The following is a 23,238-nucleotide window of genomic DNA, read 5'->3' as shown; positions in this document are numbered from 1 at the left end:
GAGGTTCTGACATCTTTTGTGGGGGAGGCCCTATATATGCATCACCTATTTCTCCCCAATAGCAACACCTTATATAACCATAGTACACTGTCCAAACAAGGAAAATGACATTGGTAAACTGTGACATCCATACAACTTATTCAGATTTTACCAGTTTTACGTGCTCACATCTTCTCTCTCTCTCTCTCTCTCTGTCTCTGTCTCTGTGTGTGTGTGTGTGTGTGTGTAATTCTATACAATTTTATCACGTGTAGATTTGTGTAACCTCCCTCATCCAAAAATTCATTCTGATTATAATTTATTGTACATGTAATTTGTGATTGTCAGTATTTTGGTGTGTAGCATACAGTTTCTGAAAGAAAACTAAAGCACAGAAGATAATATGTACCAAAAGCACTAGTGTAACAGAAAATGTCTTTAAACTTGTTATAAAGTTTCAAATGTTTCTTCTGTACGTATTTTAGAGAAAAATAATGTGGTATGTAAGTACAAATAAATGATTAAAGTGTTTTATGTTTTATTCTCTCCATGTGTTTTCATGCTATTTTTTGAATATGTAAAAATGAATGGGTCAGTATTTATAAATGTTATTCTAAGACATTGTGTTCTTTATTATGCATTTTAAAGCCCACTTTATTGAAGTATGATTGACATATAAAAAACTGCATACTTAAGGTATATAATTTGATGAATTTGGTGATAAGTATATACCTGTGAAACCATCACCACCATCAAGGCCATAGACATATGTATTACCTCCCAAAGTTTTATCCTACCTCCACTGTTATTATTTGTGGTAGAAAGTAACATAAGATCTACTTTTCGAGAAAATTTTAGGCCAGGTGTGCCGGCTCATGCCTGTAATCCCAGCACTTGGGAGGCCGAGACAGGTGAATCGCTTGAGCTCAGGAGTTGAGACCAGCCCGGGCAATGTGGTGAAACCCTGTCTTTACAAAAAATACAAAAATTAGCAGGCGTAGTGATGTGCGCCTGTAGTCCCAGCTACTCAGGAGGCTGAGGTGGAGGATGGCTTGAGCCCAGGAGGTGGAGGTTACAGTAAGCTGAGATTGCAATACTGTGCTCCAGCCTGGGCGACGGAGCTAGACCTTGTCTGAAAAAAAAAAAATTTTTTTTTTAAACATTATAATACAGTATTGTTAACTGTAGGCACTATGCTATAGAGAAGAGCTCGATAACTTACTTAGCTCACGTGTCTGAAACTATGTCCCGTCATGTGTTTTTTTGTTGTTTGTTTTGTTTTGTTTTTTGAGATAGAGTCTCACTCTGTCACCCAGGCTGGAGTGCAATGGCACGATCTCGGCTCACTGCAACCTCTGCCTCCCGGGTTCAAGCGATTCTCCTGCCTCAGCCTCCTGAGTAGCTGGGACTACAGGTGCGCACCACCATGCCTGGCTAATTTTTGTATTTTTAGTAGATACGGGGTTTCACCATATTGGTCAGGCTGGTCTTGAATTCCTGACCTTGTGATCTACCCACCTCAGCCTCCCAAAGTGCTGGGATTACAGGCCTGAGTAACCACACCCAGCCCATGTATTGTTGTTAATTGGTATTGATTTTTATAACAGAGTGCCAGGCACTCTGTGTGCAGTGGTTCCTGTTGCATATATCATTTGTATGCCAATAAGCAACTTGTTCATAGGTTGGATTTTGAGATCCTAAACTGGTCACTCATCTCCATTCCTGATCTTTTCCAGCAGCTTATTATTTCTGTGGGTGGGATGGTGGTGGGGTGGTGGTGGTGATGGTGGTACTGATGTCCATTATAGCGTTATGCATGCTGCGTGGTGAGAACACTTTGCAACATGCCATTATGATTTGTTTTTCATCATTTGTTTTATTTTTATACTTTTGCTTATTACACTGAATGAGACAGCTACTAGCCGGGATGATAGCAGAGCCTGCTTTTCTCTCTGAGTATACTATCTTTGCTTTGGATTCCTCCAAACATCCTAAAACACAGAGTGACAGTGTGGTGAGTCCTTCCACCGCTTTCTGCATTCCCTTTGTGGGGAAGCAAAGTAATTTGGCAATGTAGAAGCAAATCTCATGTTACTTGCCACTTACTATCTCTCAAAGTATCTTCAGTGTCCTGTTGCTAACCCTGCTCTAAAAAAAATCAGAGAGTAAATTGCTGAATTCTGATGGCTGGTGTGCTTCCTGGTAGCTTTTTAACTGCAACAAAAATAACACTGTTTTTGCTAATGTAGCTACTTTAGTAATGAAGCTGCCTTCACTTATTCTAACCTCTTTTTTTCCTAGGGAATGTTTGTTCATTAACTAAAAAAAGGTATGCAGTGCTAGATATCTCTGTTCTACTATTGATGGGAAGTTAAGAATATTTTGAGATATGACTTACACTTTTAGGGGAAAAATTCGTTGTTATGTAAATCCATAATTAAACAGCATTGAATAGGTGGGTAGATTCTACTGTAACAGATAATTGCATCTTATTTTGCAATTACCTGTTTTTTATATATTAAACATCTGAAAGAAGAGAATTGTCTCATTTGTTTTCAACTGACTGATGTCACACGGTTTTGAATCCTGTATGTAATTTCATTTTAGGAAAGTGGATATTTTCCTGTTGAAAGTATCTGGTAAGCTCATAATTTAGCAAATTAGAATTTAGAGATGTTTGCCCAGTAAGGATAGCCTTTGGTGTTAAACACTGACTGAACTGGGATTGAAGTTTTTCTTTCTTTTTTAAAAAAATTGTTCCACAAGTCTATTAATTACAAAAACAGAAAGTTTACAATGGAGAAATGTGGCAAACACCATCAGATTGAGGTTTTTCTAAACAATAAGAATTGATTTAACTTAATTAGGTAGCTGGTGATGGAAGTAGTACATTTCTGTACTTGAACCATGTAGCCAGTAAAGACTTGGTATGCATATGGCCAGTAGCAGTCTTAAATTACTTTGTAAACTCCGTTTCAGGAAAGAAAACAGCTAGGGAGATAATGGGATTTCTAGTGATGCCTTAGCTTGGGTCTCAGGGAAAAGTGGTCTCTCCTTGGCTCTGGCTACAAGTAATATCTCATTGTTGTTAAAAACTGATTTGGGAGGGAGTCAGAAGTCCCAGTTAGAGAGACTTACTGATTTACTGTTTTGTTTATTTATTTATATATATTTGTTTGTGTGGGGTCTCATTCTGTTGCCCAGGCTGGAGTGCAGTGGTGCAGTGGTGCAGTTACAGCTCAGCTACCCTATACCCCTGGGCTCAAGCAGTCCTTCTTCCTCAGCCTCCCAAGTATGTGGGACCACAGACATACACCACCATGCCCAGCTAATCTTATTTTAATCTTTTTAGAGAGACAGTCTTACAATATTGCTCAGGCTCATCTTGAATTCCTGGCCTCAGGTGATCCTCCTGCCTCAGCCTTACAAAGTGCTGGGATTACAGACATGACCACTGTGTCTGGCCCAATTTACTTTGAAAATGATATTGCTTTCTATTTTCATGTAGTAGTAATAGAAGTTATTAAAGAGAAAAAAAAAACAGAAAAGGTTCTCCTAGGGCCACTTCCGTAAGTACATAAAAAGTCATTTGTATTGAGTACTTATTCTGTTGTTGAAGATGCTATTAATGTTCAAGTAGAGGCTTTAGAGCTTTTTTTTTTCTTTTGAGTGAGAGGGTCTCGCTCTGATACCCAGGCTGGAGTGCAGTGGCCCGATCTCGGCTCACTGCAACCTCTACCTCCTGAGCTTAGGTGATCCGCCCACCTTAGCCTCCCAAGTACCGGGACCACAGGTGCATGCCACCGTACCTTGCTAACTTTTCTATTTTTAGTAGAGATGGAGTTTCGCCATCTTGGCCAGGCTGGTCTCGAACTCAGGCTCAAGCAATCCACCTGCCTTGGCCTCCCAAAGTGCTGGAATTACAGGCCTGAGCCACCACACCCAGCCTAGTCAGAAACTTATTTCTCCCAATGGAACAAGGGAAACCATAGCGTAGCCCATATTAGAATAAAAATTTAGTGAGGGTCTAATCCATTATAGGCTCGCTAGGCACTGACTTTTCCTTAGTTAAGTTTTTTGAAAAATGCAGCTGTTTACCCCAAATTCTAAAATTACTGTAACCTTGGTGCTCAGCAGTCAATACAATGGTTGCTGAAAGACTGAAACAATATGTAATTGAAGACAAGCCTGGCAGGGAACCTGTGTGTGCTTTTAAGTTGAATATACTTTAAAAGAGTTTTTATCTGATTTTCCCCAGTAGAAAGTATTGGTGAGTTTTGAGTATTGACATGTGTTGAGCTAGTTGTGCAGACACCTCCCTAGGAGAAAGCCTTCAGATGAAGCAATTGCATAAGGATTTAATATACATTTATTGAGCCCTTACTACTAGTCAGGCAGAATGTTAGGTCATGGGGACTAAGATGAAAATGGTAGCGTTCTCACCATGGGACGCGTTTACCTGTGTAACAGACTTGCACATCCTGAACATGTACCCCCGAACTTAAAAGTTGAAAGGAGAAAAAAAGAGAAGAAAATGTGGGACTCTGTCCTCTGAGAGTTCATAGTTTACTTTGGAGACAAACACGTCCACGTACACTGAAAGTACAAAGGAATGAAGGCTTCATAGAAAAAAAAAACACACACACACACAGGCATAAGGAATGTGTTAGCCTTCCAGGAACCATATAAAGCTTCACATACAGAGCTTCACAAAATTTGAAAGCTGAAAGATGAACAGAAGTTTGGCAGAAATGGAGAAGGCATTACAAGTAGTGACAGGTCTCTAATTTTACTTCCTGAGATTCCTAATGTAAATTTACAGGGCAACTTAGGCCAATACTTTTCATAAGCTGTCCTGCATTTACTTAGATATGTGGTTTAATACAGAAATTGAAATACATATGTGGGGAGAAGTTTTTAAATGTTGTTCTCTGTGTGTTTAATAGGGTGATATTTCTGACAATTGTAGGGTAGCTGGTTTTTTGTTGTTTGTTTGTTTGTTTGTTTTGAGGCGGAGTCTCGCTCTGTCACCCAGGCTGGAGTACAGTGGTGCGATCTCGGCCCACTGCAGTCTCTGCCTCCCAGGTTCAAGTGATTCTCTTGCCTCAGCCTCCCAAGCAGCTTGGATTACAGGCACTCGCCACCACGCCTGGCTAATTCTTGTATTTTTAGTAGAGATGGGGTTTTGCTGTGTTAGCGAGGCTACTCTTGAACTCCAGACCTCAGGTGATCCGCCTGCCTCGGTCTCCCAAAGTGCTGGGATTATAGGTGTGAACCACTGAGCCCGGCCAGTGTAGCTTTTTTTTTTTGAGGTGGAGTCTCACTCTGTCGCCCAGGCTGGAGTGCAATGGCGTGATCTCGGCGCATTGCAGCCTCCGCCTCCAGGATTAAAGCGATTCTCCTGCCTCATCCTCCCCAGTAGCTGAGACTACAGGTGCATGCCACCACGACGATTTTATAAAAAATATAATTTTTATATTTTTAGCAGAGATGGAGTTTCACGATATTGGCCAGGCTGGTCTTGAACTCCTTACCTCAGGTGATCCACCTGCCTCGGCCTCCCAAGGTGCTGGGATTACAGACATGAGCCACCGTGCCAGCCCAATGTGGCTTTTTTGTATGGACCACAATCATGTGTCAGGTCATTTACTTCAAACAGAATATGGACTCTTGCTGTTCTTCCTCTTAAGCTAAATATTTTATGGAGCCCCTTCATTTCCTTTCTCCATAATTGGTCCATTAATTTTCAGTGTATTAACTGGCCAAGAGAATTGTTGATCTCTGTAAAGTATATTTTGTATTTTATGCAGTTGTCCCCAGCCTTTTTGGGACCAGGGACTGGTTTCGTGGAAGACGGTTTTTCCATGAACTGGGGGCACAGGGATGGTTTTGGGATGATTCGAGTGCATTACATTTACTGTGTACTTTATTTCTGTTATTATTACATTGTAATATGTAATGAAGTAATTATACAACTCACGACAATGTAGAATCAGTGGGAGCCCTTAGCTTGTTTTCCTGCAACTAGATGGTCCCTTCTGAGGGTGATGGGAGACAGTGACAGATCATCAGGCATTACATTCTCATTAAGACCACACAACCTAGATCCTTTGCAGTTCACAGCAGGGTTCATACTTCTATGAATATCTAATATCATCACTGATCTGATAGTAGACAGAGCTCAGGTAGTAATGCGAGTGATAGGGAGCAGCTGTAAATGCAAATGAAGTTTCGCTTGCTCACCCACCGCTCTCCTGCTGTGTGGCCCCGTTCCTAAAAGGCCATGAGTTGATACTGGACTGTGGCCCAGAGATTTGTGACCCCTCTTTTACAGTGTGTATTATAGTACATTTTTAGACATAGAAGGTATTCATTGTGATGTTACATTCATAGATGCCGTGTATACAACTAGAAGATAAAAGTTAATTCCTATGTTCTCCCAACCTTTCTTCCCTATCTAACTTTAAGGAAATGTCTTAGACTGATAAAATTTGATAGCTTTTTATTAGAGGGAAGAGGAGGTACTTAAAGTTTGTCTTTATTAGGGAAAAGTTGAAACATATTACAAAAGTGGAAATAGTGTTGGTACAAGAACCCCTCCCCATATCCATTACCCAATGCCAATAATTAATAACTCATGGCCATCTTGTTTTATCTATTACCCTACCCCCACACTTCCCTGACTACACCACTACCATCTTGCCTACTTGTGCAGCTCCCCCTGGCTTCCCCACTCCCACCCTATTGGGTATTTGAAGCAAATTTCAGAAGTTCTGTTCCATCAGTAAATATTTTGGTACATATCTCTAAAACAGTGCTTCCCAACCTCCAGGCACAGGTCCATGGCCCGTTAGGAACTAGGCTGCACAGCAGGAGGTAAGAGGCAGGCAAGCAAGTGAAGCTTCATCTGCATTTACAGCTGTTCTCCATCACCCGCATTACCACCTGAGCTCTGCCTCTTGTTACATCAGTGATGATATTAGATTCTCACAAGAGTGTGAACCCTGTTACAAACTGCGCATGCGAGGGATCTAGGTTGCGTGCTCCTTATGAGAATCTAATGCCTGATGATCTGTCGCTGTTTCCCATCACTCCCAGATGGGACCATCTAGTTGTAGGAAAACAAGCTCAGGGCTCCCACTGATTGTATATTATGGTGAGTTGTATAATTATTTATATTACAGTGTAATAACAATAGAAATTGAGTGCATAATAAATGTAATGCACTTGAATCATCCCAAAACCATCCCTGCACCTCTGGTCTGTAGAAAAATTGTCTTTCATGAAACCCGTCCCTAATGCCAGAAGTTGGGGACCACTACTATAAAAGATAAAGATGTCTGGGCATGGTGGCTCATGCTTGTAATCCCAGCATTTTGGGAGGCTGAGAAGGGCAGATCACCTGAGACCAGCCTGGGCAACGTGGGGAAACCTTGTTTCTACAAAAAGTACAAAAATTAGCTGGACATGGTAGTGCACACCTGTAGTCCCAGCTACTGAGGAGGCTGAGGTGAGAGGATCCCTTGAGGCTGGGAGATTGAGGCTGTAGTCAGCTGTGAGCATGCCACTGCACTCCAGCTTGGGCAATAAAGCAAGACCCTGTCTCAGAAAAAAAGGATTAAAAAATTTTAGCCACAATATTATTTATCACACCTAAAAATTAGTAATTTCTTACCTTCAAACTACCTAATCAGTGTTCAAAAAGTAGAAAACACCTTTGCAAAACTGCAAAATGCAAGATGTAACTACTGAAACATAGTGGCTGGCATTTGGTGGAATGGTTTTGTTTAAAACATGAAAGTTATTTTATCATGAGTTACTTCTATAGTTCTAACTAATTTTAGTTAGTGAATTATAAATGCAATGTAGAATTTTGAACCTCAAAGAATCTCATCTAGTATCATGAAATCTATGCTAGTATGATGTAATCAGTAGAATGTTGCTTAACTGGGAGCCTTTGGCATACCAACAGAACAGAACAAAACAAAAATCTTTCACATCTGTAAGAAGAGGTTTTTAAGTTCTTCTGAAACATTTAGATTGCTAACTTCAAATGAATGAGGCATTACCATTTCTTGCTGTCAATATATTTTTCAGAGCTTAGCCTAAATAATTTTGAGTATTATTTTATTGTAGGAAAAAATTGACATTACTTCCTTTTCTGGATAGTTTTCTGTTTGAGTGAGATTTGTTCATTGATTCCCTGATGTTGATTTTTGTTATGGGGGAAAAACTGGGGACATAATGAGAAGAGGTATGTGACTAGCTTGAAATAGGTTTTGCTACATACTAATCTTTGCTGTTGAGTTCTATGTATTACAGCAAAATGAATTTTCTAAAATACTTACCGTACTACAATAGTTTTGCCTTGCATGAAAACATTCTAATAAATGAACAATTACTAATTTTGTTTAGTAGATAAATGTATCTAATAGGTCTTGGTATATGGGCTTTATTCTTAACAGTTTTAAACCTTAAGTTTTTTGTTCTTTTGCTTTACAATGTTTCTTTCTTTTTCTTAGAATGCATCTACTCATGCCTCGAAATCTTCTGACAGTGTTAATGGAAGTGAACCAAGCATTCCTCAGGTCTGTTACTAATTGTTATTTTAGAAAATAACAAGTCATTTCAGAGTGTTGGTTAGTCTATATTAATTATTAGCATCTGACTTCACATTGAAATGGTGATGTCCAAATATTCAATACAGTGTATATGGTAAATACAGGTTTGCTCATGGTTTCTTGGAAAAAGTTTTAAGTGAAAGCAGGATTGTATTATTTCTCATTTTAAAAATTAATGCGAAGCCAGGCACTGTGGCTCATGCCTGTCTGTAATCTCAGCACTTTGGGAGGCTGAGGTGGGCGGATCACTTGAGGCCGAGAGTTCAAGACTAGCCTAGCCAACATGGCGAAACTCTGTCTCTACTAAAAATAGAAAAAGTCAGCCTGGAGTGGCATGCCTGAAATCCCAGCTACTTAGGTGGCTGAAGCATGAGAATTGCTTGAACCCAGGAGGCATACGTTGCCGTGAGCTGAGTTTGTGCCACTGCACTCCAGCCTGGGCGACAGAGTGAGACTCTGTCCAAAGAAAAAGAGGATAATAATAATTATGAGAAAGTAAAAACTTTTTGAAAAACTGTGATCTGAGTTTATAGTTATAAAAGATCATGGAGGTAGCCATATTGAGAGACATACTGAGTTATATAAGGTGGAAGGGGAATAGGAGGGAATGAGATCTTTTAAAGTATTCTCTACTTTAAAGTGTATTTTACTACTAGAGTTTAGGTTGTCCTTGATTTTAAAATGTTATTTATAGAGAGGGGCTCAAGTCTTTTTTTTTTTGAACCCTTCCAAAAAAGAAAAAAAAAAAATCACTGTGATAGCAGGCTGGGTGCACTGGTTCATGCCTGTTATCCCAGCACTTTAGGAGGCCAAGGCAGATGGATCGCTTGAGACCAGGAATTCGAGAATGGCCCAGCCAACATAGCAGAACCCTGTCTCTACTGAAAAAACACAAAAATTAGCTGGATGTGGTGGTATGCGCCTATAATCCCAGCTATTCAGGGGACTGAGGCATCATAATTGCTTGAGCCTGAGAGTGGAGGCTGCAGTGAGCTGAGATTATACCACTGTGCTCCAGCTTGGATGACAGAGTGAGACCCTGTCTCAAGAAAAAAAAAAAACCTTGTGATAGCAGTGTCGGAGATGAACATTTGTTTACTTTGGTTTTAGTGATGACTATTATCATTATCCTGGCTGTTCTTAGTAGTCCCTAAAGTAAAATAGTAGTATTTCTAATTCTGCAAACCCAGGGCATGAGTCTAGACAAGTTGATTCGTGAACTAAATTACATAGACAAAACATTCGGAAGTATTGTCTAACAAATGTTTAAATGGGCTTCCCGAACTCCATGGATGGGTGTCATGTGAGCTTAGATCCTCATAACTGTCAGTGAGGCTGGTCAGGTTCTGGAGACAGCCCAAGTCCCTGGGTCTGTTGACTCTGGTCTTGAGCAGCCACTCTGGTTAATCCCAAATTCTCTACAAATACATAATTTTCTATAAGTTCCATGAAGTAGGGGTAAAATATTGGGAGGCATCAGTCTAAACAGCACTGTACTGAACATATCCAGTGATCTTTAAATAATACTATTACAGAGTATGATTTAAAATGTATATTTTCTTTTCTTTTCTTTTCTTTTTGAGACAGAGTTTCACCCTTTGCCCAGGCTGGAGTGTAATGGCGTGATCTCGCCTCACTGCAATCTGTGCCTCAAGCGATTTTCATGCCTCAGCCTCCCAAGTAGCTGGGATTGCAGACTCCTGCCACCACAGCAGGCTAATGTTTTGTATTTTTAGTAGAGACAGGGTTTCACCATGTTGGCCAGTCTGCTCTTGAACTCCTGACCTCAGGTGATCCAGCCACCTCGGCCTCCCAAAGAGCTGGGATTACAGGCGTGAGCCATCGCACCCAGCCTGAAGTGCGTATTTTCTTCTCTCATGGAATAGTCCAAAAAGACTATAGTTATGAATGCAAAAACTTGAATGAGTCAACTTTATAACAAATTCAGAATTTTAATTTAGACAAAGAATGAATGTAGGTGATATTCAGGAAATAAGCTCACTGAGGGCTTTGCGCTTTCTTAAATATTACAGATATTTTCTTAAAAAATAAAATGATATTTATTGTATACTGTGTATTAGACATATATGAAACATTTTACATATATGATCTCATTCATTCTCGTAACAAAAAGATGCCTTCCCTCAGTTTTTTTTTTTTTTTTGAGACAGGGTCTCTCTCTGTCACCCAGGCTGTAGTGCAGTGGTGCGGTCATAGCTCACTGCAACCTCAAACTCCTGGGCTCAAGCAGTGCTCTCACCTTGGCCTCCCAGGTGACTGGGATTACAGATGTGAGCCATCACATTTGGCTTGTTTACTTTTATTTTAAACAAATTTCTGAAAAGTTGATTTTGGGTTTAACGAATTAAAAACAGTGTATATACATGAAGCGAGGGGGAAATGCTTACTATGTTTGAGCATATTGACAGCAGCAGGAAACCATAGTTCACAGCAAGGTTGAAGACGTGGTAGAAAGCACACCCTAGAGTTCTTAAAACATAGCAGCCTGTGGACCCTCTTATGTCTGGGGCAAAGTATCCTACACAGATTGAATATCCCTAATCCAAAAATCTGAAATCCATAATGCTTCAAAATCTGAAACTTTTTGAGTACCCACATGATGCCACAAGTGGAAAACTTCACACCTCACCTGGTGATGAGTTGGAGTCGAAACACTGGTGTACAACATAGTTTATTCAGTGTTCCCAAGGGAAAAAAGACTCTCCTCACCCTCTAGCTGTAAGATTATCTTTTCCAGGCATACCCAGATTCTCTCATACAAGCATGTCCACAAAGGGTTACACAGTGGCACATGTGCAGGCCAGATGGCGCCAAGGGCAGGTTCCCCATGATGCTCCACATGGGCCCAAGACTTACGTGCTTTACTTGCTGTGTTTTTTTTTTTTCCTTCTTCTCTGCTCTGTTGTATGAAGATTTGTTGAAAATGTCAAAAAGGCCTGCAGAGGCCCAGCATGTTGGCTCACGCCTGTAATACTGGCATTTTGGGAGGCTGAGGTGGGCATATCACCTGAGGTCAGGAGTTTGAGACCAGGCCAGCCAACATGGTAAAACCTCCTCTCTACTGAAAATATAAAAATTAGTCTGGTGTGGTGGCATGTGCCTGTATTCCCAGCTACTTGGAAGGCTGAGGCACGAGAATCACTTGAACCTGGGAGGCGGAGGTTGCAGTGAGCTGAAATCACGCCACTGCACTGCAGCCTGAGCAACAGAGCAAGACCATGTCTCAAAGAAGAAAAAAAAAACAAAAATTAAAAAACCATCTAGCAGAATGCCTCCCCCTCCCTAGTGGACCCATTTCCTCGTTCCTCAATTGCTTCTGGTGTTTCTTCTTACCCCCCCAAAAAAAGAAAATACAGTGTAGAGTAACTTTTCAATCAAAACACAGCATCGTAGATAGAGACTGAAAGCTTATCATTGTTTGTTGTTGCTGTTGCTTAACAGCTATTACAGATATTCTGATGTTACTACTGTGCTGCTTAGTTACCCTGAACACATTTTTTTTTTTTACTGTGTTAATGGTATGTCATATATGTATTTCTTTTACTGTGAAGTACTTATGGATGAATAAGCATAAGAAAAGAATTGCTTATCAGTAGCATGTAAGTTCAGTGTCAGGAATGATGGTGGTGCCAGACACAACCACAGATTGTATTTGTGGCTGAAATTGTGACACCTTTGCTTTCTAACGGTTCAGTGTGGACACTCTGTTTCATGTACAGAAATGATTAAAAATATGATGTAAAATTACCTTCAGGCTATGTGTATAAGGTGTATATGAAACATAAATGAATTTCATGTTTAGACTTGGGTTTCATCCCCATAACATCTCACTATGTATATGCAGATATTCCAAAATCTGGTTCCAAGGTTTTTGGATGAGGAGTACTTAGTCAAAATGAGTTCACAATATACATGTTGTTTTATAATTTGACCTTTCCCATTTAATAGTATATCTTGAACTTCTTTCCATATATTATTGTTTATTTTTAACTTTTTTTTGAAAATATTTTATAGCCCAGGACATACTTTTCAAGTTGCCTTGGGGAGTGCTTTCCATATACTATAATTTATAAACTGTATCCTCTAATGATAAACATTTGGGTTATTTCCAGTTTTTACTCTTTTAAACCACCTGTGATATATCTGGGTGTATGAAGGGCATGGGGCATATCATCTGCTCTTACTCCTACCTTGCCCAGTATTATTAAATCTCTAGAATCTGTGAGCAGAACATTTCTGTTTTGATTTTTTAAACTCTAAACTGAAGAGAATCTTTTTTTTTTTCCTGTATTTTTTGCCTCCTCATGATGTCAGATTCCCTGGAGTATTTCACTCCTGGCACCTTTGAGATCATACAGTGACCCTGTTGTTAACTAATGAGAATGAGTTTCTAGGAGACATCGTTGAATATTGACTGCTGTGACCTGAACAAAATAATACTGCTTGGAACAGTTAGTTGAATTAGGTCATATTATTTTTCATTGTGACTAAATTAATTTGTTGTTATTCCAGTTAATTAGGAAGACAGGTCTTGCTTATCACTGTCTAACATTGGAGTTACTGATTTGTGCAGAGGGACTCTTAACTCAGACCTTTCAACTGTCCTCCATGATTTGTTAATGCTTATTTTTATTCCTAGTAGACAAATGGTAAGTAGGGCAGAGTTGGCTGTTACTAGTCAACTCTGCCTCACGTTCCCTTATTAAACAAAGTGGGTTCATTACATATTACCCTCCCCCTGCCCCTATTCGCCTCTTTTCTTGAGAATGATCAAGCATCACCACATCCATAAAGACCCTCTAGATAAAGCCCACTCGAGTTCAGTTACACACTTCACATTTCATGGTATATACCTACATTTTAGACACTGGGATGCAGATGGTCACTACCTTCAAGGATCTTACAGTTTAGTGGATGAATCCTCACAATACACTTGTGAAGTCAGCTTGGAAAGTACTGCTTTTTTCTTTCTTACAGATGTGCAGCCATTCTATCTCTAGGTGATAGACCTGGGACCTGCACCCCAGTCCTCTGACTCCAGGTCCAACAATTTTTCAGCAATAACCAAGTGTCTTGTTTTTCAGAAAACAATGTATTATGTAAAATGTCGGGAATATAAATTCAACTTGTTAGAACTTTTATTAGATTATTGCTGGTGATAGGGGTAATAGAAGTCTAAATGTGTGTATTTTAACCCACACATTCTGTTGGGTTTTGGTTGCAGGCAGGTGACACCCACTCTTTTGCACAGAAGCTCCAGCTGCGGGTGCCCTCCGTGGAGTCTTTGTTTCGAAGTCCAATAAAGGAATCTCTATTCCGGTCTTCTTCTAAAGAGTCTTTGGTACGAACATCTTCCAGAGAATCCCTGAATCGACTTGACCTGGACAGTTCTACTGCCAATTTTGATCCACCCTCCGATATGGATAGCGAGGCTGAAGACTTGGTAGGGAATTCAGACAGTCTCAACAAAGAACAGTTGATTCAGCGGTTGCGAAGAATGGAACGAAGCTTAAGTAGCTACAGAGGAAAATATTCTGAGGTAGGCGCATGATCTTTTTGCCTGTACAAAAATTTCTTCCTCTTGTTCTCTCATTCATATTCAGGATGTGCAGGATTGTTACACTGGTAAATGTGAACACCATTGCTTTACTCCTGTGATTGGCTAAACTGTTAATTCCCTGGATATATCCTGGTTACTAATGGTGTGTAGTTTGTGGCAATATTTAGTTAAAGACTTTCAGTATCTAGTTAAGTAAAGACAGTGGCCCTTTGGCAAGACTCTTGGTAAAAGTTTGGAAAAGATTGTTGTCTGTAGCCTTCTGGTTCTTACATTCTGTTCCCCTCTCCTTTCGTAGTCCCTCTGTTCAAGGTCACTTGAACACCCAGTGTGGAGTTCATCTTCTGTTCTCATATCCTCTCCTTCATTCCTCTCTAACTGATGTGACTCCAAAATGACCTCATCTGCCAACGAGGTTCCCATTATTACTGACTCTAAAATTGTTTTAGGTAGCCTGATTATCTGACAGATTTGGTTCATTCTCATTGTACTTACATTTAAACCTTTGCCTTGGATCAATCTTTTCATAGCTAAACCTGTGAGAATGACACTCCCTGTTTGGTCTAAGGGAGGAAGGAAGTCAATGCTAGTCCATTTCGCTTTTCAGTCCTTTAGGAATGTAGCATCTTCCTTTCAGGCTAAATTTTATTTGTTGCCCTTCCTGAATTCCGTCTGCATCCTATGCAGTTAAAACAGTTCTTTCTCAGGAAAGCCTTTTTGGAGTAAGTTGTCCATATCTTTTTGTTTGTTTATCTTAAAATGTGTAATGTCTTATGGTTTGTAAATCACTGTTGTAGTTAATTTTAGTTAATGAATACTAAAGTTCAGAGTCAGTATGTTAAAGATGGCTGTAACTTCTGTTTCCAATTATGACTACAATGTGAGTAATTTTATCCTACAACCAAAAACAAAACAAAAACCCAAATGAAATATACAAGATAAGATATCTTTTTAAACTATGAAGCGCTGACAAAATAGGAAGCAATTATCAGGCTTAAATATATAGGCTGGCTGGAACCCACCCAGAGATATAAACAAGGCATTAAAGCCATGTATGTCATGAGGCACTTGTAGAATCAAGCACCTTTTTCCTTTACATTTTTTTAACTTTTATTTTTAAATTTCTACCAAAGTTAATAATGGTCATGAATCTTTTAGTCTTGTTTCTTCACTAACTTAACCATGGCTTTTAAGTTTGAAGCTGGGGTAGTAGTATTTAAATATGCTAGACACTGTGTATTTTATATTTATTTGTTGTTGTTGTTGTTTTTGAGACAGGGTCTCACTTTGTTGCCCAGGCTGGAGTGCAGTGGCTCAAACACGGCTCATTGGAGCTTCAACTTCCCAGGCTCAAGCGATCCTTCAGCCTCAGCCCCAGCCCCGTCAAGTAGCTGGGTCTACAGGCGCACACCACCACACCCAGCTAATTTTTGTATTTTTTCGTAGAGATGAGGTTTTGCTATGTTGCCCAGGCTGGTCTCGAACTCCTGAGGTCAAGCGATCCTCCCGCCTCAGCCTCCCAAGGACTGTTCTTATAGGCATGAGCCACTACACCTGTCCTGTGTATTTTATATTTATAATGTCATGTAATATTGTACCATTCCTATAGATGTTAATTAGCTCAATTTTGTAGAAAAAGAATTGGAGAGTCATAGTAACTTGCTGATGTTGCCTGGTAACTTGCTGGTCGGACAGGTTGTAGTTGCAGAGTCTGGATTTGATTTTAGGTCTTTCTGGTTGTTTCTAGTATTCTGTGCTGTCTCAGTCAGGCAGCTTAATGGGATCGAAAGAACTCATAGACTTTGTCTCTACCTCTCTTTGGCATTGTTAGTGCCTAGGATGAAATAATGTTGTAAATGACGTCTGATTCTTGGGTTACTCTTCCACACACACCCCCCTCCACCCGTTTTTTGAGCACCATTTTTCTTTTTCTTTTACTTTTAGTTCAGGGATACATATTCAGGATGTGCAGGATTGTTACACTGGTAAATGTGAACACCATTTTTCTATTTTTTGTGAGATGGAGTCTCACTCTGTAGCCCAGGGTGGAGTTCAGTGGTGTGATCTCGGCTCACTGCAACCTCTGCCTCCTGGGTCCTGGGTCAAGCAGTTCTCCTGCCTCACCCTACAGGCATGCGCCACCATGCCCAGCTAATTTTTGTGTTTTTAGTAGAGACAGGGTTTCACCATGTTGGCCAGCCTGGTTTCCAACTCCTGACCTTGTCATCTGCCCACTTCGGCCTCCAAGAGTGCTGGGATTACAGGCGTGAGCCACCGCGCCCGGCTGTGAACACCGGTTTTCTGTCTGGTGTTATGATAATAGTAAGCGGAGAGTCCTGGTCTTAGGCAGAATTTTGTTTTTTACATTCTTTGTTGCTAGACTCACCTTCCATTGCTGCTTTTTTTTTGACACAAGGTCTCACTCCTTCACCCAGGCTGGAGTATAGTGGCGTGATCACAGCTCACCTTGCAGCCTTGAGTTCCCAGGGTTAGGTGATTCTGCCACCTCAGTCTCCTGAGTAACAGGGACCACAGGCACACACCACCACGCCTTGCTAATTTTTTTGTATTTTTTTTTTTTTTTTTTGAGACGGAGTCTTGCTCTGTCGCCCAGACTGGAGTGCAGTGGCCGGATCTCAGCTCACTGCAAGCTCCGCCTCCCGGGTTCACGCCATTCTCCTGCCTCAGCCTCCGGAGTAGCTGGTACTACAGGCGCCCGCCACCACTCCCGGCTAGTTTTTTGTATTTTTTAGTAGAGATGGGGTTTCACCGTGTTAGCCAGGATGGTCTCGATCTCCTGACCTCATGATCCGCCCGTCTCGGCCTCCCAAAGTGCTGGGATTACAGGCTTGAGCCACCGCGCCCAGCCCATTTTGCTATTTTTGCCCAGGCTGGTCTCCAACTCCTGGGCTCAAGCAGTCCTCCTGTCCTGGCCTCCCAAAGTGCTGGGATTACAGGTGTGAGCCACCATGCCTGGCCCTATTGCTGCCTGTGTTTTGATTCAGGATACCACTTGTGGCATTTGGGACACACAGCAGCCTTCCAAGGTAAATGGCAAAGCTGTAATAGAGGATGCTTCCTCTTAAATCTGCAGCTTATCTCTTTAGCACTTCCAAAGTAGGATCCAAAGAATTCACTGGAGCCATGTACTTAGCCTTCAGATGAGTAACTTTTTTTTTTTTTTTTTTAAATTACAATAGAGAGAAGGTCTCACTAAATTGCCCAGGCTGGTCTCGACTCTTGGGCTCAAGTGATCCTTCTACCTCGGCCTCTCAAAATGTTGGGATTACAGGCATGAGCCACTGTACCTGGCCCTAGATGAGTAATGTTTTATAATTTACAGGCTGAAAAGATTTGTTAATCCATAATTTCATCAGGGTGTGCTAGAATGTTGAAATACCCTATTTAGGTTAAATGGTTAAATGTCTCTTTAAGGACTTGAATTCCTAGTTTTCATCTGTTGATTATGAGGTTCTTTGCTCAGATTTTTGCAGAGCTATAGTCACAGACCCTATAACCAGAAGGAACTTTTAGAAATCAATTACATGGTCTATTATAGTCCAAAGCAGAAAAATCGCCTGGTGAGCTCATTAAAACAGTTTCCTGTCTCTCCACACCCTTCCCAAATCTCATTCAGTTAGATTGGGGTGGGACCCAAGAATTTCTGTTTCAAGCAAACTTGCTGGTGATGCTGTTGCTGATTTAGTCTGTGACTATAGTTTGAGTAGCCTCCTGCCTTTAGGCAAGCTGGCTTGAATCACCACCTGTGAATTAGGTACTAAAATTTAGAGGTATATCTCTAAGATGAAGTCATATGGAGATTTAATGTCTGTCAAATTTACATTTTATTTTTTAGAAATGTATGTCCTATGTTAGTTTTGGCTGTCATGCATCTAATTAGGTTATCTTATAAGAACCCTTCTAATTTATTTTTTGACTTTCATAAAGAATTTTTTAGTGGACTTTAGAATAATTGCATTTATTTAGGAATGACTAATGTTGATGACTATATTTTAGCTTGTTACAGCTTATCAGATGCTTCAGAGAGAGAAGAAAAAGCTACAAGTAAGTCATTTGTCAACTGTATTATTAAGTCATAATTTTTAAATCAGAAAGATCTTACATAGTAAGATATTTCTAACCCTTCCTTTTAAATAATTGTGCATATGAACAAAGTATTAAACTTGTTTTAACATTATTGGAGGTTTCGATAAAGAGAAAGTGAATGAGATCCCAGAGATTTTACCTCTGTTAAGGATGAGCTTTCTTGAGTTACAGATCTCTGTAATGTTTAAGAAGTTAGAATTTACAGCATGCCTCTCTCAAGCATGTTTTCTAGTGTCTCAGTCTACAGGTTGCTTCCTTGTTTTAGTAGTAAAGACATGTCTAACCTTCCATGCAGAGTGGTAACACCAGTTATTTATTGTTAATTCAATGTTCTAATTGTCTGTAGAACATAGGAAATAAGATGATTGCAAAGAGTTTTTAGTTTATTTGATAATGTTTTCTTTCTTTTTTCTTTGAGATGGAGTCTCGCTCTGTTACCCAGGCTGGAGTGCAGTGGCGTGATCTCGGCCCACTGCAACCTCAGCCTCTCAGCTCAAGCAATTCTCCTGCCTCAGCCTCCCAAGTAGCTGGGATTACAGGTGTCCATCACCATGCCTGGCTAATGTTTATGTTTTTAGTAGAGACGGGGTTTCACCATGTTGGCCAGGCTGGTCTTGAACTCCTGACCGCAAGTGATCCACCCTCTTCTGCCACCCAAAGTGCTGGTATTACAGGTGTGCACCACTGTGCCTGGCCTTGATAATGTTTTCTGAAACATGCAGTCCATTGAAGTGGGAGGTAATTTTGCCTTAACCCATTGTGCTATTAATATTCTATGAATTCATTCTCAAAAGGTTACCTTACTCTTAAGTTTGGTAAGTATCTTGTTTGTGTTTCTTCTGTGAATTGCCTATGGATTTTTATTTTTAGATGTAGGTAAGTCTGACACTAAGTGACAGTAAAGAATGGTGGTTTCTTAGTTCCAAATTTCAATAATGTTAAGAGATAAAATTTGGCTGGGTGTGGCGGCTCACGCCTGTATTCCCAGCACTTTGGGAGGCCGAGGCGGGTGGATCATCTGAGGTCAGGAGACCAGCCTGGCCAACATGGTAAAACCCCATCTCTAGTAAAAATACTAAAATTAGCCGGGTGTGGTGATGGGCACCTTTAATCCCAGCTACTCGGGAGGCTGAGGCAGGAGAATAGCTTGAACCTGGGAGGCAGAGGTTGCAGTAAGCCGAGATCATGCCACTGCACTCCAGCCTAGGTGACAGAGCAAGACTCCGTCTCAAAAAAAAAAAAAAAAAAACATAAAATTGAATGCTTTGCTCTGTTTTCTACATGTGTACATGCCTAGAAACCTTTTAAAATAGGCAAATATCTTTTCAATAGAGCCAGTGAAATTAAAATTGTAGGTATTGCCAACACTCTTACCTATGCTGCTTGTACTAGCTAACATTTATTGAGCTCCTACTGTGTGCCAGGCATTTTGGTATATTTAGTTCTAGCCTCTTTCCTGTGAAGAAACTGAGGCAGAGTGACTCGTTCATTGTTGCACAGCTTGTAAGAGGTAGGGAGGAGAACCGGGATCTTTTTCCTAGCAATTTGACTGCAGAGCATGTGCTTGTAACTACTGCACTACAGTTTTTCATCATTCTCAGCATGGCATGTTCCTGCGTTTAAAATTTTATATTTGAAACTGAACAAACAAAACCTGTGTTCATGGGTTTTTTTGGGAAAAAAACTTTGGTTTTGTTTTATTCACTTACAAGTCCCCACAACACAATCCAGTCATACTCCCTTGGTCATAAGTAAGCCATTTGCCTGTCTGTATCCCCTTGTTTTGCTTGTTAGTCCACACAAACCAGAAAAGTACCTTCCTTACCCTACCCCAGGAAAGGGTGAGTCATTTCATCTCTCAATATTACTCTTTTATTAGCTTCTCGATTTTTTTTTTTTTTTTTTTTTTTTTTGGAAATGGAGTCTAGCTCTTTTGTTCAGGCTGGAGTGCAGTGGCACGATCTTGGCTCACTGCAAGCTCCACCGCCCAGGTTCACGCCATTCTCCTGCCTCGGCCTCCCGAGCAGCTGGGACTACAGGCACGCACCACCATGCCCGGCTAATTTTTTTTTTTTTTTTTTAAGTAGAGGCGGGGTTTCACTATGTTGGCCAGGCTGGTCTCAAACTCCTGACCTCGTGATCTGCCTGCCTTGGCCTCCCAAAGTGCTGGGATTGCAGGCATGAGCCACCATGCCTGGCCAGCTTGATTTTTTTTTAATGTATGGTTACTAATTTAGCCATCTGATGTTCTTTGTGAAGTTTTCTGGATGGTTTTTTTTTTTTTTTTGGAAATGGAGTCTAGCTCTTTTGTTCAGGCTGGAGTGCAGTGGCACGATCTTGGCTCACTGCAAGCTCCACCGCCCAGGTTCACGCCATTCTCCTGCCTCGGCCTCCCGAGCAGCTGGGACTACAGGCGCCCGCCACCATGCCCAGCTAATTTTTTTTGTATTTTTGGTAGAGAAGGGGTTTCACTGTGTTAGCCAGGATAGTCTTGATCTCCTGACCTCGTGGTCCACCTGCCTCGGCCTCCCAAAGTGCTGGGATTACAAGCGTGAGCCCCGTGCCTGGCTGGTTTTGTATTTTTAAATATAGACAATTATTTTGTTTCTAAGCCACAAAAACCTTTAGAACAGGTTGTTAATTGATGTGTTCCACACATTATAGGTTTCAGTGAAATAAATTGCAGTTGGAATTTGATTTAATTTTAAAAAATTTTATTTTTTAAATTGAACAAACAGTAAAATTGACTTTTTGTTTGGTTTACATGTCCATGCATTTTAACAAATGTATAGATTTTGAACCACTGCCACTGCCAGGATACAGAACAGTTCTATAACATCATGATCTAAGTTTTAACAGATTTTTCAATATGGTCACATCTTTAACATTTTAATCTTGTCCTCTGTCTTCAGGTTATTTTTGGATAAACAGTTGTAATATTTTAAAAATAATTATTTTTGCCTTGCTTTGTATTTACTATGTCATACAGTTAGTTGTTTAACCAGTTTTTTTTCCCCTCTCAATTAAAGGGTATATTAAGTCAGAGTCAGGATAAATCACTTCGGAGAATTGCAGAATTAAGAGAGGTAAGTTTCAGTGATGAGTACTTTGAAAATAGTAATTAAATCTCATATTTATCAGAACTGTTGTATGTCCTAGGGTAGTTTCATATGCATCTCATTAGTTATACAAATAACTAACGAGTCCAGCCTCCAAGACCAGGGGTCAGTTCTTAAAATTTTTACTTGTATGATTTTTCTAAGATATGTTGTCGGAATTAATGAAATTAATTAGCAACAGAATAGATATAGGTATTAGCAACAGAATATCATTTGTCTGCATGAACAGTCAGCGTCAACTTCCAAGGGTTAACTGGGTTCTTCTGTTAAGTATTTCAGGCTTCTTTTTGTTTTTCCTAACCATCAGTCTTTTTTATAAAATAAATTACGTTTATTGTAATTTTTAGGGGGTGAGTTATTTTTCATAGCAGTTAGACTGTTTGAATTCCTTTATGTCTTCCTGCGGGCCACGTGTACCCACTTGCCATCAGAGTAGGTAAGACCACTCCTGGTTTGACCTGCTGTCTCAAATTATTTTGTAATGAGTACCTGTTGACTTTTTTGGGGTTCTCCCGCTGACAGGTCCATCTGATACCTTGTTTCTTCCCTCTGCTTTCTCCTATATAGATCCCAACAATTGCGTATTTTACTGTTATTGGTGCTTTCTCTCCACTCATTTATATTGTTTGTTGAAGAATGTCTTGTTACCTATTTTTGTTATGAATGTTTTTCATGGGTTTTTGTTACTTTCTGTTAATTCGTTAACAAAACTAGTGTTATTTTGAGAAGTTTGAAATAGGTAGCTTTAGGACAAATCAAAGTAAGTTTAATGTTTTAGGTATTGTAACTGTGTAATTTATCAGTCCAAGATACAGATTTAAAAAGTATAGATAGCCTTAAAAGGGTCAGGTAAATTGATAAATCTATAAATAGTAATTGAGAAAAGCTAGTATATTTGTGGGAGGAGACAAAGAAGAAAAACAAGGGAGTATAGATTAGGATGATATCATCAATATAGCCATATTGTCCCATAGAATATTCTTTGTTGTTATTGTCAATGACAGACTACTATGTGAATTAACAATCAGAATTAATCATATAGGAATTTCCTGTATTATATCACTAAAGTTTTATTCTTATTGCTATCATGTTTGATTTCTAGTCTCTTGAAATATTTTTTATTTAGCCAAATCACTGAATTTTTGTGATAGGAAAGAAAGATTATATAATTTACCACAATTCCCAAATAAATTCTTTAAAACATTCTAAACATGACTTTGAAAACCAGGCTAATTTACTTTTGTTATACTGACAAGACCAAGCATTGGCATCAGTAATACAAATAATTACAGATATCCTTTATTATTGAAAATTTGTATAACTTCTTTTGGATTAATAACTTAGAAAAATGTATACCCACTTTGGAAGTTATAGAGAAGGAACAACACCTTAACTCCTGGTCTGCCCAAGATTCTGGTTTTCTAGTTGGACTGGGAATGTGTTAGTACTCAGAAAAGTATGCATGGGGGTTAGGTGTATGCAACAAAGGGGTTGTGGGAAGTGAGAGAATGATAGCTAGGGTATCCTCTTTTGTTTCTCCTGCTTTATATTAATAGAAAGAAAGTGCTTTTAGTAGCTAAAAGCCCCTTTGCTTTTGCTAGAGAGGCAAATAATACAGCATTTCTACCCGAAAGATTTTCCTGTTAAGCTAATATCTTTTTGCTTAACATTTCTTTTTTACTTATCTTGTATTTTGGGAATAAATGAAGGGTGTTAATGATAGATATCTTGTATTTCTGGTGAGAAATTAAATGCCCATGTTTTATGCAGTTAATGATTAGATACACATAGTAATGGAGAGCAGGCATGTTTAAAATTCAGAGAGTGTACATTA

At 39.8% G+C, this 23,238-nt stretch overlaps 1 protein-coding gene across 3 annotated transcripts in view; it reads left to right on the top strand.

The window, feature by feature from the left end:
* GOLGA4 (golgin A4) overlaps positions 1-23,238 on the top strand; it is a 120,336-nt gene that overhangs the window by 21,091 nt on the left and 76,007 nt on the right. The window contains exons 3-7 of one of the 3 annotated variants that reach the window (XM_011953338.1): positions 1,895-1,993; positions 8,502-8,567; positions 13,846-14,160; positions 18,196-18,243; positions 21,315-21,371. In XM_011953338.1, the coding sequence (XP_011808728.1) occupies positions 1,895-1,993; positions 8,502-8,567; positions 13,846-14,160; positions 18,196-18,243; positions 21,315-21,371 (585 nt within the window). The remainder of the gene's footprint in view (positions 1-1,894; positions 1,994-8,501; positions 8,568-13,845; positions 14,161-18,195; positions 18,244-21,314; positions 21,372-23,238) is intronic. The other 2 variants (XM_011953339.1, XM_011953340.1) reach the window with 2 other exon arrangements.

The sequence above is a fragment of the Colobus angolensis genome, unplaced genomic scaffold (genome assembly GCF_000951035.1).
Source record: "Colobus angolensis palliatus isolate OR3802 unplaced genomic scaffold, Cang.pa_1.0 Scaffold36, whole genome shotgun sequence".
NCBI classification, from domain to species: domain Eukaryota; kingdom Metazoa; phylum Chordata; class Mammalia; order Primates; family Cercopithecidae; genus Colobus; species Colobus angolensis.
Note: the sequence above shows the minus strand (reverse complement) of the source record. Positions and strands in the feature narration are given on the sequence as shown.